Source organism: Lucilia cuprina, chromosome 5 (assembly GCF_022045245.1).
Source record: "Lucilia cuprina isolate Lc7/37 chromosome 5, ASM2204524v1, whole genome shotgun sequence".
Lineage (NCBI taxonomy): Eukaryota > Metazoa > Arthropoda > Insecta > Diptera > Calliphoridae > Lucilia > Lucilia cuprina.
The window spans coordinates 65,420,848-65,435,612 of NC_060953.1; the positions used below are offsets into that span (position 1 = coordinate 65,420,848).

At 27.8% G+C, this 14,765-nt stretch overlaps 1 protein-coding gene across 3 annotated transcripts in view; it reads left to right on the forward strand.

Annotated features, from left to right (window-relative positions):
- Positions 1-9,800, forward strand: part of LOC111679315 (lachesin) — a 31,954-nt gene extending 22,154 nt beyond the window's left edge. For all 3 annotated transcript variants that reach the window (XM_046952640.1, XM_046952642.1, XM_046952641.1), the window contains exons 7-12: positions 446-536; positions 636-719; positions 4,379-4,488; positions 4,608-4,670; positions 5,976-6,263; positions 6,508-9,800. In XM_046952640.1, coding sequence (XP_046808596.1) covers positions 446-536; positions 636-719; positions 4,379-4,488; positions 4,608-4,670; positions 5,976-6,263; positions 6,508-6,587 — 716 coding nt within the window. In that variant the 3' untranslated portion in view covers positions 6,588-9,800. The remainder of the gene's footprint in view (positions 1-445; positions 537-635; positions 720-4,378; positions 4,489-4,607; positions 4,671-5,975; positions 6,264-6,507) is intronic.
- Positions 9,801-14,765: the final 4,965 nt, after the last annotated feature.

Genomic DNA, 14,765 nt, shown 5'->3' on the forward strand with positions numbered 1-14,765 from the left:
AGTTCAGTTCTAGTTCAATTCTAGTTCAGTTCTAGTTCAGTTCTAGTTCAGTTCTAGTTCAGTTCTAGTTCAGTTCTAGTTCAGTTCTAGTTCAGTTCTAGTTTAGTTATAATTCAGTTCTGGTTCAGTTCTAAGTCACTGTCAGCGAAGTACTTAAACATGTTGTACATCAGAATTTCTGCAATATAATATAATTAATAGAAATATCTAGGGATTGTTAGATTGATCAGTAATTTATTGGTCAATAATTAATATTTCTGATACAGATCTTCTAGTGATCGTTTTCAGAGTTTTGACATTCAATAGTAGAAGGGAGTTTTTAAATGCAAATTTGTTGAAGTTTATCAAAGATTTCATACATTCTTTAAGACCTAACAAACTACCCTAATGTATTGCTTAAATTAGCATCCAGCCTTTTAATATAAAATTTTATTACCTTTTTTAGTTTCCCCCATGATTTGGGTGCCCAATCAACTAGTGGGAGCACCGGCTGGCACTGACGTAACAATCGATTGTCACACGGAGGCTCATCCCAAGTAAGTAGTGTAAAAAACCTAAAATCCCCTTAGGATGTTAGCTATTTAATATATAAAACAATTATTAAAATTTCCCAACACTTTAAAATTTCTCCTCAGAGCTATAATATATTGGGTTTATAACTCGGTTATGGTATTGCCTAGTAAAAAATACAAAACGGATTATACAGAAAATTCTTACAGGTAATGTAAACATTTTATTTTACTTTTTACCACAAAAACTCAATTTTTAAACTTTAGTTTACTAAGTAAATAAATAAATTTGATCAAATTTTAAAGTTTTTTTCCACTCTGCACAATTTAATGAAATATGAGTTTTAATATGAAATTGTTTTATGTTCTGGGGTCCATTTGAAATAAATGCCCGCCTCACTCACTCTCATTACCTCCTCTGCAAGGAACAATGATTTCTTTGGCAAAAACTTCTACTCTCTTAATATTCTCCTAAGTGTTTTAAACTAATAAACAAAAGTCATTTTATCAAAAGTTAACTAAACTTGTCTCTAGAGCATATGAATGAAAATATGAACTAAAATTCTATTTGCGTATGTTTGAGAATGTGTGTGTATGTATGTATGTAAGGACGTATGTTTTAATGTTTGAGTTTTTTCTTCGAACATATTTTACATGTGTGCATTTTAAAGTGTGTTTTTGTATGTAAGTGTGTATATTTATCAAAATGTGAAATAACAAACTTTAATATGAACTCAAAACTTTGACATCATATATACAAACTAATCATTTTCTAACATATGAAGAGTAATAGAACTGTAGTCGAAGTAACAGAGGTAGTACGTTGTGGAAGGAGCAGAACCAGAACTAGAAGAAAATGTAGAATATTTGATATTTTTTGTAACATGCATATTAACACACATGTACAAACATCTTTTACATCATAAAAATATACAAAAATTTAATAGTGGGGCAAAAGGTTTATAGAACATAAAATTAAAAATTAATTTCAAAAATTCCACAGGAATTATATTATGTTTAAGTTGATTTTAAAAATTTTGTCCCACTGTTCACTGCTTATATGCAAGTATTGAAAATTTACTTAAAGAATAAAATATGTGCAGATTTGCCAGCAGTTCTGACTTTGGAGATTACCTCTTTCAAGAATATTAAAATAAATTTTCTTTTAACAAGGATTAAACAACGTTATTGTATTTGTTAAAATGTTTGTAAAATTTTGATTTCTATCGAATTTTTATAGATTTCTTTTATAAATTTTACTTTTTTAATTCACAACTGATCTCGTATCGTTGTAGCATTGTAAGTCATAAAAATTCTTCAAATAAAATTTTATGAAATAAAAACAAATCAATAATTAAAAAAAGTAAGAAGTTATAGTCGGGCGGGACCGACCATATAATACCTTACACCTGTATACGAATAAAATGTGAGTTAGTTTTCATAATAAAGCATTTAAGTTGAAAAGTACCTTGCCTAAGATATACTAAAACCTTTTACTGTTTAATAAAACTGTGGATATTTAAGTAAAATTTTGATGGGGGCTTTTTAGAGGGGCTAGGGTCAAATGAGGCCCTATAAATATAAAGTTCATCAGGGTCATCAAGACTAGTATAGAACTTGGTTTTGCAGCTTTTTGTCGAGATACGAGTATATTAAGCATAATTATGAACTTAATAGAGCTTTGGCGGGTTCAGTTCTATGGGGCCTAGGTGAAATAATGGACGCTTGTTCACCATTTTCAATAGGCTTTATCTATAGTACCATAAAAGATTATGTGCCAAATTTCATTGAATTATCACCAAAATTGCGACCTGTAGTTAGATTACAATCTTTACAAACCCTATTCGGGGGTACAGTTGTATGGGGGCTAGGTAAAAATAATGGACCGATCTTAACCATTTTCAATAGGGTTTGTCGCTGGGATAATAGAAGATCACGTACAAAATTTCACTGAATTATCCTCAAAATTGCGGCCTGCAGTTTGATTACAAGGTTTACATGGACGGACGGACAGACGGATGGCCATAGCTAAATCGACGCAGAAAATGATTCTGAGCCGATTAGTATACTTTAAGGTGGGTATAGGACCAATATAGTTGAGCGTTAAAAACGTCAGCACAAACACAAAATACCCTTCCCACTAAAGTGGTGTAGGGTATAATTACGACATACTACGATACAACCGTACAACACCGATTGGACAATTTTTTTAATTCTATTTTCTATATATATTTTTAAAATTACTTTCCTGTTGGAATTAACAATTTTTTTTTAATTAAGAAAATTTGTCTTGTAGAAAAATTTTTCTAATAGAAAAATTTCAAAAAAATCTGTTTTTAGGAATATTTTCATTGAAAATTTTAGAACAGAAAATTTTCAGAGAATATTTTTGTAAAATTTTCGTTTTTTTAGATTTTTTTAGTTTTTTTAAGAAAATTTTAGGATAATTTTTTTGTAGAAAATTTTTAGAGAAAATTTTTGGAGAACATTTTAGGAACATTTTCACAGAACTTTTTTATAGAAAACTTTAGGAAAATTTCTGTAATAAAATATTTGTTATAGAAATTGTTTAAAATATCTCTTATAGAAAAATATTTCTTATAAAATTTATTTTAAAATTTTGTTATAAAAAATTTCTTCTATCTAATATTTTTGCAAAGTTTTCATCAAATTAAAATTTAATTTTTTTTAAAGAATATTTTTGAACAATTTTTTTACAGAATATTTCTTAAAAATTTTTTCTTAAAGAATATATTTGGAAAACTTTTTACATAGAAATTTTTTTTAAATTTCAGTTATAGAACATTTTTGGATAATTTATCTTAAAGAAAATTTCTTTTTTAGAATAATTTAAAGAAAATTTCCTTATAGAATATTTTTGAGAAACTTCTTTTATTGACAATTTTTGGAAATTTCTGTTATAAAATATTTTTGAAAAATTTCTATTAGAGAATATTTTAATTTTGGAAAATTTCTCTTATAGAACCTTTTTTGCGAAACTTCTTTTATAAATATATTTTTTAATGCAATATTTTTAAAAAATGTTCCTTGAAGAATATTTTTTAGAAAATTTCTCGATAGAAAAATTTGCGAAAATTTCTACTTAATATTTAAATAGAAAAATTTTCGAAAATTAAACAATAGAAAATTTTTTGAAATTTTCTCTACCAGATAGTTAATTTGTACTCCATGTTAGGTCAGTTGTCTTTAGTAGGATGATATTGTTAAATCTAAAAAAGGAACTGCTGGGATATTTTTATGCATAAATTGTGTGTACTTAAGTTATTTCGAAATAAAAGCAGCATAAAATGTCTTATGAGACATTTAAAAGTTTAGTTTCTTTAAGAGAAGTAAACGTTAAATGTTGAAAGAATTTTAAGAAAACAGTAGTATTATGCACTAAAATAAAATTGAAACACACAAACATATTAATACATAGAAATGTTTATAAGGAAACATAAACATACATACATATATATGAATGAATGTATATAAGTATTTTATCAATACATTCAACATACTTGTTGTAATGTCAATGAAGTAGATTGTTAAGTGAAAATGTATTTTTTTTTTTTAATAAATGACATTTTTCATGCACAGAATGTATAAAGGAGAGAGGGTGATAGAATGATATGTAGAAGGATATAATATATAAATGAATATTTGTATAAAGTTATTTATGAATTATAATTAAAATGTTTTATGAATTTTACTACAAATTTAGTTTAGATTTAATTAAAGAAAAGTTATTATTTATTTTTTTAAATATTATAAATGATGTTCATTAATTTAATTTAGAAAAAATTTGCAAAAAATATATATTTAATATGATATTTAGAATAAAATTTTATTATTTTTCTGCTACAAAGGGCTCATATGAAGTTGACTATAAGAAATTTACAATATGGTGACTTTGGCAATTATAGATGCATTTCGAAAAATTCCCTAGGCGAGACTGAGGGTTCGATACGAGTATATGGTAAGTGAAATTACTCAACTGAATAATTATGATTAAATTTTTTGAAGTATTATATAAGATGAAAATTAAATGGAGAAGGAAATTCAAATTGTTTATATTTTTTTATTTTTTTTTTTCAGAAATACCTTTGCCCTCAACGCCTTCAAAACAGGTTACTCATTCGACTATTGATACAAGAGAAAGTATGTACATTTTTCTAAATTTAGTAAATTATATAAACTTTGATTTTGACATAACTGGAGGTTATGTTTTTAACTAGTGAAGATCACAAAATGCTCACGATATAACCTAACATAACATAATACAAAAAAAAAAGAAATTTTGGATTAAATTTTGTTTGGTCGGATATCATTAAGCTTAGATTCAGATATTACACCAAGGTTAGATATGAAGTAATTTCCAAGAAAATGGTTTCATTTAACGGATTGAGCAGGGAATTCTCTTTGCCTTTGCAACTGCGACAGTGTTTGAAGGGTAGCCTAAGCCGACTTGCAAGTCTGGTCAGACCTGTTATAACTGTTATTAGTTTCTATGTATCCCGTCTAAGTATTTCGGTTTACAAGGAGTCTTGTGCATTTCTCATTAAAGAAGCCCTTTACATAAGTCTAGGTTGTTCTACATATAGTTCCAGCTCTTTAATGATATAATCTGAGGATACTACTCTTGATAAAACCTAACGGTTTTACTGTGCTACTGGAACGGCGTTAGAGATATCATGAGCAGATCCCATTCTGGCAAGCTAGTCTGCCTGTTCCTTTCCATAATAGACAAGCAACCGAGCCTTGACGGAACGTTCTTGCATTGCCAAACTAATAGGGAAGTGGTAGTATATGAATTTAGTGAGGGAAGTAAAAAAAATCCTATTTTTACACCTTACAGTTGTTGGGAAGGCTGTAAGATATACATACCCCAGCACAGAACATACCAGAGTTAATTTTAGAACCACACGAAAAGTTAACAGCATATTTCCTCGGTAGTTTACCCCTACAACACACGCTCCCGAAAGAAATTCCTACTTTTTCAAAATCCGTGTAAGGCAATATGATGAGGTTTTTGGTTCAAGATTGATATGTCCATAATATGTAGATCTATAGACAGGGTTCTTGGAGCAGGCCCTATACCACATTTTGAGTACTTCAGATTAATCTGCACTACCTGTTATTTTTAGGATTTGGAGGAGCGGGTGATGAGAGCTTTTTTAGCGAGCTTTCACTTCATCTACATCACCGCTCATAGATTAAGTCAGACAAAAGACATTTTCGGTACCCAGATGCTTTCCCGAGGTCTCATCGAAAATTACTCAGCGGGGATTAGCTTAAGACTTAAGCCTTCTTATGTGTCACTAATCTTGACGATGCATTTGCTAAGAGTATAATTCGAGACCATGATCATGCATTTAACAATTTAGGAATTGAAATTTTATATGAAATGATTTGTTTACTTCAAACTGGAGAGTCATCAAAAAAAAAAAACTTTTATAATTCCAGATAACATTATACCCATACGCAATGATTCAAGTAGATCCCTACAAACTGATGTACACTTAATGAAAAATGACTTACTGGGCAGTGGTACCTCATCGTCGGCGTCCTCATCATCGTCATCTTCATTGTCTTCATCACATAGTGCAACATCATCAATAGCATCGATTTCGGGTAATAGTATACCGGGATTTAGTTCATCGGGCAATGCTATCGAACGTAAAGGTTCTCTGGCGATAGGGAAAAGTATGTTCTATACCGAACATCCTCCTAATCAATTGGCCGATTTTGCCGGTAAGTTTATATAAAGAAAAGTTTTATGTTTTTTTAATTTTACTTTTGTTACGACTTTTTTAAATAAAATCCCATAAAAATTCGTATGAGGACCTTTTTTCAAATCAACCAGATATAGTCAGTAGTACTTCTGACATTTTGGTGATTTGGCCTTCTGTATTTATTTATATTTAAAAAAAGAATTTATTATTTCAATATTAATTTGTTTTTTTTTAATTTAAAATTGTAAATCTAATATTTTCAGCTGTAACTTCTAAACCAACGAATGCTTTAATCTTATGTGCTCATTTATTAGTATTTCTACTCTTGAGATGTCGAGCGTAAAATCTATTATATAATTTCTGTAATTTAATTTAGTGTAAAAAGCCAAACTATTATTAAGATTAGGGTTACTATGGTTAAGGATTAAATTGCACACAAACAAAACAAAAACAAAATGGCAAAACCAAAAACAAAAAATATGTAAAAAGGAACTAATAATTAGACATAAACTTACCAATAGAATGATAATTAATAATAATTATTATATACCAAAAGACACTTACTTGAAAGACACCTACAAATAGATGAAAGAACGAAAAAAAATGTTAAAATTAAATTAATTATATTTAGTATAAATTGACAATGAATTAATGAATTAAAACAAAAAAAGTATTAAAAAAGTAAAATACAAATTTCATTTATTTAATGTTGAAAAAGACAATAAATACATATCACCCAAAATAATATAATTTAACAAACCAAACCTCATATAACTTTTTTCCCATTTTAGAATCATATTTATAGTTTTAATAGTCTGGAAACAAACTAGTAGTCTTAATCTGAAATTACATATTTTTTTTTTAAATTTTCAACTTGGTTTTTTATTTTTTACTTTCATACTAAATATTTTTTCAACACAAATATTAGAATCATGTGTAACTTAGGTAATTGAGGCCAAATATATAAAAATTATAATTTGTTTTAATAATAATGACCACTGTCTGCAATGGTCTTAATTAAAAAGTCTAATGTAGATGTAATGACTTTATTTCATATCATCTAATCGTTTACATGTCATAACTATACATATTAAAATATTTTATTTTATTTTGTATATATAAATATAAAGAAAAGTATAAACGATTTAAATGCTAAATAATATGCCTGCAAAAAAAGAGATATCCATGACTGTAATTAAGACATTAGGTTGGCTCATACTTTTGTGGACTTCTAAAAGTTTGCTTGATTCTGAAATATTTAATCAGCTTTATTTCAATTTCTTTAAAATATAAACTTTAGATCTTCCAAAGAAGATTTTTGAATTTCTATTTTCGTTATTTTTTATTCTGAAATATTTCGTAAAATTTTGTAAATATAACGAAACAATTTCGTAGTGTGAACACCACCAGCATTCATACAATGTACGGCATATTTCTTATATATATTAGGCATGTATATTTTCGAGCGTAAATTGTATATTCATAGAAATGGGTGCCTTCGTGTGTTTGTAAGTCTTTGAGCTAAAATACTCCATCTACCTAATCTCTTACTGAAGTAGCAACTTTGTGTAATGATGGGCAATATGGGATCAATACCAATGCATACCCTGACAAAGAAAAGCCAATCATCGATCTGAAGTCTAAAGGTGGGGCGACCCTAACGTCAGTTGAAATCAATCATCCGATATAATGGAAGGTTATAGCCCGAGCAACCATACTACTGAGATGGCCCTGTTGTGTTTGCAACAGCACCTAAAGACTTTATTTGATAGCACGAAATACCCTACCAATAAATCAGAATCACTTATTATGTCAATATAATATGAAAGAGGGTGTAGGAAATTTCACGTCAATTCAAACCCATTAATTGATCCGACAAGTTTTTGGAAAACATGCAAATAAATCGCGTAGCATAAAACAATATTCATTATTTTAACAAGGCAACACAACCAGACAACATCCCTGAAGTAAGTGGTCTACTTAATCAGTACTAGTTCCTGTCGGGCAAAAGAGACCTGAAAATTTCACAACTTACAGAGTCACCCAACTACGCGAAGAGTAAGAGTCACATCTTACAGAGTCACCCAACTACGCGAAGAATAAGGGTCACATCACTCAGTGACATCTGTTGAGATGATAAGTGCATTGGATAGAGATTACAGACATATATGGCATACTATTTATAAGACCCTAAACCAGCATTATCTTTATGCGAATTAGTGTTTAAACCACAACCTACACATGGACCTTAACTAACCTCAACCAAATAACTAGCCAGGGCAAGTCCTGAGGGTATCTGGATACATTTGATCATCCACAATAGTCCCACAAGACTATAGATATTGCTGCCTATATTCGTTGCCCTGGAATATTGCAATAACACCAAGATGGAGATTTCACCAAGATAAAATGTCCACGTTGGAAGACGCTCAGACAGGCGGACATTTGCTAAATCTATTAATTTCTATTAAGTTCGCTTTTGTTACTTTTAGAATATTCATTCGGCTCACTACCGATACGAAATAAGTGTACAATCTTTGAAAATATGATATCTTTGTAATGAAAGGGCATTTCATTTCAATAGACATTCGATCAAGGCAACTTCCGATACACTTTTCTAAAATGAAGCATATGTATCCCAAAGAGATCATTCTGTAAATAGTAGTCGTGTGGGAAAATATGTAAACTATAGGGCGGTTTAAGTCAAAACATCCCTATCGTTTTTTTAATTAAAAACATATCATGAAGGAATATTTTGCATTCATGTTCGGTCGAATATTTTGTCAATTTTTCAGCCAATACTAGCCCAAATACGTATTATTATATACACATCATGTATTGAAAAACTTAATTTCAATATTCATTAACACATAATAAAGTTATTAATGGTTTATTATCGGAATTTTGTATGGAAAAGTTCTTTATGTAAATCATACCTGGTAAATCTTCATATAAATATTTTTATTAAAATCAAGCAAACTTTAGATTCTTAACTTTTTGTTTACAGCCATTCTATAGTGACCTACAAAAGCCGACATAATACATATTACATTGAAACCTTTACTAACTACAAACATACATATTTAGAATAAACATATCGTTAACGAAAAAAAAAAATATCATTTTTATTTATTTTGACAGATTTTGAAATTAAACACGATTCCAAACATTTTGTTTTTGAAATCAAAAATGTTGTTAAAAACCAAAAGAAATATAGAATATTAAAATCTTATAATAATCATATCTAAATTCTAAATATAATCTTATAAACTTTAACAGCTGCTGGATTGCTACAAGGGTTTTATAGCAAAATAAATGAGTTAAATATTTCTATGATCATTAACTTCGTATTAGACTAAGTTTTCTGAGTTTTTGCTTGGCATAGATTTGTAAAACAATTTTTTAAAATTCATCATTTATTTTGCTGGCAAACTCTCTTGTTATAAACTATTTAATTTTCTAAAAACGTTAATCACTAAAATTATGCATAATACAAATATAATTTAAAATTGTTGTAACATTAAGCTGCTAAATTTAATTTCATATGTAAATAAAAGACAATATAGCATTTTTATGTAATATACAAGTATTAGTAAGTAATTAATATGTATTATAATATTAATAATTATAATTAGTTAAAAAAAATAATTTCAACTCAATTGAAAACGATATAAATTTTAATTTATTCGTTTAAATTTTTTTCATTCGAGCTTAGTCAAACAAACTACAAGTGAAAAACCAAAAAAAAAAACAGAAAAAACTAAAATGCCGCTAAAAGGCTAAATAACTAACCTCAAACAACAAATGTAAATTAATCTCTCTCTAATAAATAATTAATTTAAAACAAACGCTCTACATACATATATTGACCAATATTAATATAAATGTAATAAATTAATAATAAAAAAACACACATTAATATTGTCAATATTCTATGAAATTTTATTATATTTATTTAAATTTAATTACAGTTCTTTTTTTTAAAGCGAACTAAGTTCAAAAAGCAAATACTAACACACAGACACCCACACAACAAACACTTGAAATATAAAAGTGAATCAAAATTATTAAAAAAAAAAAATAAAATAAAAATAAATAAATTTGTTTAAATTTTGTTACCAGGCTTAAAAAAAAACAAAATAAATGCATATTTAATATATACATACATATATATAATTATACTTATGTTAAATTTGTTTATATTAAGCATAGGTTTTTCAAAAACTACATTTAACAAAAATTAAAGAAAAAAAAATAAAGTTAAACTTAACTATTAATTGTTAAGAGATCACTTGGCAAAATAATGTTCATAGCAATCGATACTATATGAATATATTATGAACACAACTGTAAAACTATCGATTGTAAGACTATTTAAAAGAGTTGAAAAATAAAATGAATATTAATATTACTTAGTTTAAGCTAAAATATTAGTTTAATATGAATATGTAAACTGACAAATATTTATAAATTAACAAAAAGAAAACAAAATAAAAGAATGATATAAAATAAAATACTTAAATGCATTTAACATAGATATTAAATTAATTTTAATTTTCAAAAAATTTTGGGTAAGTATTGTAGTAGTCTAATTAAGCTTTAATCATATAATTAGTAAAGCACTCTTAGTTAAGAGCTTTCAAGTGTTTTTTTGTTTTTTAGATTTTATACACAGAGTGAAAAAATATATATTTTAAAATTAAACACGCTTGGTACCAAATTGACGTCAAAATGTTAATTATTTCTTTTTTTTAAAAAACATCCGTTATCAAAGTTTATACGGATAGTTCTCAACACAACAACTAAAATATAAAAAAAAAACATAAATTAATCAAGAAAGAATACAAAAGAGTTATTAAAGTGACAACACTATGTTGTCAAACAGAGACGCTGCAACAATACTGATTATCAAAATGATAATTGGATATTATTAAAATTTTATACACATCCGTTGTTGAAATGTTAACAAGCGTGTCAAGCTCATTATTAACAACAGATTGTATCAATTTCAATAGTTTTCTACCGATTTTCCTTCTGTGTTGTATGATAACTTCAGCTGTAAACGAAGCGTTAGTAAAGCTTTGATCCTAGTCTAAATTAAGCTTTAAGGATTCATAGACTAAGCTTTAATTATAGTATAAGTAAAGCCTTAATCGTTGGCTTATCTCAACTAAAGTTTTAGTTTAGCTTTAATCGTAATATGTTTATCTTAAATTGTAGTCAATCGTAGTATTAGTTTATCTTCCATCATAGGCTATATTAAGCTTTAATAGTAGTCTAATTTAAGCTTTAATCGCACTTGTATTTTATCTTTAACCTTAGCTAAAGTTAAGCTTATTTTCTAGTATTGATTTAATGGTATTTTAAACAGTAAACAGTAGTTTATATAAAGCTTTTATTCTATGCTAAAACAAGTGAAGCTTTAATGATATTCTAAACAGTAGTTTTCAATTCTAGTCTAAATAAGCTACAATAATTTTATAGTAGTTAAGTAACACATTTATTTCAGTATAAGTTAAGCATTGATCTTAGCAGTTGTTTTGCCGCATTACTAGGCAAAGTTAAGCTTAAATCATAGTCTAAGTTACCCATCAATCTAAGGTTAAGTTAAGCTTTAGTTGCATACTAAACAAAGCACTAATTAAAGATTCGTAGCCTTTGTTAAGCTTTAATATTACTCTAAGTTAAGCATATTTTTTGGCTTTATAAAAGTGTAATTAGACCAATTCTAGCTTATGCTTAATAATCAGATAGAATGTCCCATATAGAATGACCCAGATAGAATGTCCCAGATTGAATGTCCCAGATAGAATACCAGTAGGAATCCGTTGTTACACGGATGACTTTAAATTTTGGAATAAAGTGGGGCTGGATTTCTATATTGAAGATCCAGAAGCAGAAATATACCACCGTTTACCAAATCATAACACAAGCTTCCAGGCAGAAGTACGAGCAATAACGTAATGCGTAAATTGGATTAGAATAAATATGGCGCCCACAGGGCTTAATATATTTACCGACAGCCAGAAGGAAATTAGGGCGATATCAGGAGATAGAACTAAATCTAAGATCGTATTGGATTGTAAGAAAGCTTTAACAGAATACTTTCCCAGAGGTAAGGTTCACATCATATGGGTACCAGCCCACTCGTTAGTAGTCGGTAACGAAAGAGCGAAGGCAGCTCGATGCTCTGTGTTTTTCTTTTAAGTTATTGAAATATTACCACATACGGAAACGAATTCGTGATTAATGGTAAAAAAACGGTATTTCTAAGTTTTGCATTTGTTAATGGGAACCTAAAGATTTGTAGTCTCAGTGTCAATGATCATTTTCTCGGGTTTATATCTTGAAAATATATAAAATCTAAATTTCTTCATCTTGCCTTAATTTCAAGTGGAAAGTTTTACATTGTGATATTTTACTACTTTTATTAACGACACCTATACGTATACGTATTAATGATTTATTGCTATAACAAATATTAAGTATACGTCTTATTTAGAGAAGCCCTTCGAATTTCTTAAAGTTTTCTTGAGATTTTGATTTTTATTTTTACAATTTTTGTTCTCAGACCCATCATATTTGCAATACAGTTCTAGTTTGATTGTAATCATAGGACTCTAATATTTAAAATATTCATAAAGAAGGTAAGAGTTTCAAAAAAAAAAAAAATAACAAATTTAATTTTTATCTAAGAACACATGCACATTCAAAACCTCCTCGGTTTACCGAATTTTTAATAATACAATTACGTTTTTTTTTTAATTTTTCATTTAACACTTAGTGTATTATTACTCAAGCAATTAAAAATTAGATTGTCTGCTTTCATTCGCTTAATCTAGCTTTGATGAGTATTTACATTTACAATTTCTTTAAAACCACTTTGTTGAATTTTGCACTTCATTTTAGTTAGGGGTAAGAAAAAAGAGTGTGAAAAGAAAATATTTATCATAATGGTATTTTAGTTTTAAGGATTTACATATTTTTTAACGAAAGGGTTAAAGGAAAATTTTTTGGAGGATTTCTTCGAATGGAAACAGAATAAATAATAAAATATTAAAAACAGAGTGACAGTGTGGTTTACACGTTCACTATGTAAAGTAAGTAAGTTTTTTTTTTTTTGTTGGGTATGATTTCTGAGATAAGTTTAAGACATCAAAAGGTTTCGTAATAAAATCGACTGTAAAACTTTGTGGGCGCAATTGAAGCAATTAATTCAGGAGCACTAAAAAAAGAATTGGCTTTTATTTAATCGTGCTTAAACATGTTTAAATTGGATCACTCATCGAGTTTAATTAATCTGATAAGTGATAGCATTACTAAGACCCCATTACAACACCTATGTGTCTTATTGATCGTGTCCTCTATTTTAATTTCCAGTCTAGCATTATCAGACCGGTCTGAGTCCTTTTTCGATTAGGGTCCTTAGGAGGATATTAATCGAGCATAATCCGTGTAAAAGATCAACACATATATATTTTATTACAAATTTAAAATTTCTTTAAAAATCAAATTTTGCTTAAAAAGTCACTTTTAATTTTTTTACATAAACATTCATAATGTCAATTGTAGCTCTCCTAACGGTTAATATTCTACTTGTATAAGATTTGTTTTAAAATTTTCAGTGCGCGGTCTTGTCAAAAACTAGTCAATTTGTATGAATCTATAATGAGAAAAAGAAACCTTTTTTTCACACACACAACACTTTTAATTCAGTAATAAAATCTTCAAGATTTATGGAAATTCTTAGCAAAGGAATTTTTCTAATAAATCCTACTACTTATATAGCAGCTTCTTTTAAAAGCCATCAAGGATTGTTTAAAATTCTTGTTTAAATCTTAAAATACTGTAATATTAAGTATAATTTCTTGTTGTTATTTGCTGAGTTAGTTAAAATTAGAAATAATAAAATATAGCAAAGGAGTAGGTATAGCAAGGTTCTAAGTATAAAAATATTCTTAAAATTATTATCATAAACACATTTTGGTAGTTCTTTCAAAACTATTTAGTTGTTCTTATTGTAGTTGTTTTCCATTTTTTATAGCCTGTACTTTGCTTAATGCACTGTCAGCACAAACTCTCTTAATGGTTTTTGCCGTCATGACAACCGCAGATTTAAAGATTTTTTTGTTTAGTTTCTAGCAACCTTTGCAGGAAAACATTTACCTTGCATTTTTATATGGAAAAATATGGCAGCAATATACACTTTAGTACGAAAAGTACTTAGTACTTATTCGCCCTCTCGTTCTTACTCGCACCATTTACAGTTTTATTTTCATTGCAATTTTATTTAATTAAATTCATCTTCATTAAATAAAATGGTTTCTCGTATTTTATATTTTCACTTTTATTTATTTTGCCCCGTAAAACGTTGTTCACTATTGCAGCATACAACAGAGAGAGAGAGAGTCCAGTGGCAATGAGAAAATTTTAGAATTTTGTTTATGAAAGAATTTTCATAATTTGCATAAATTTATGAATTTATCATTTCGTTCATACCCTTCTATTCATTTCCCACCCT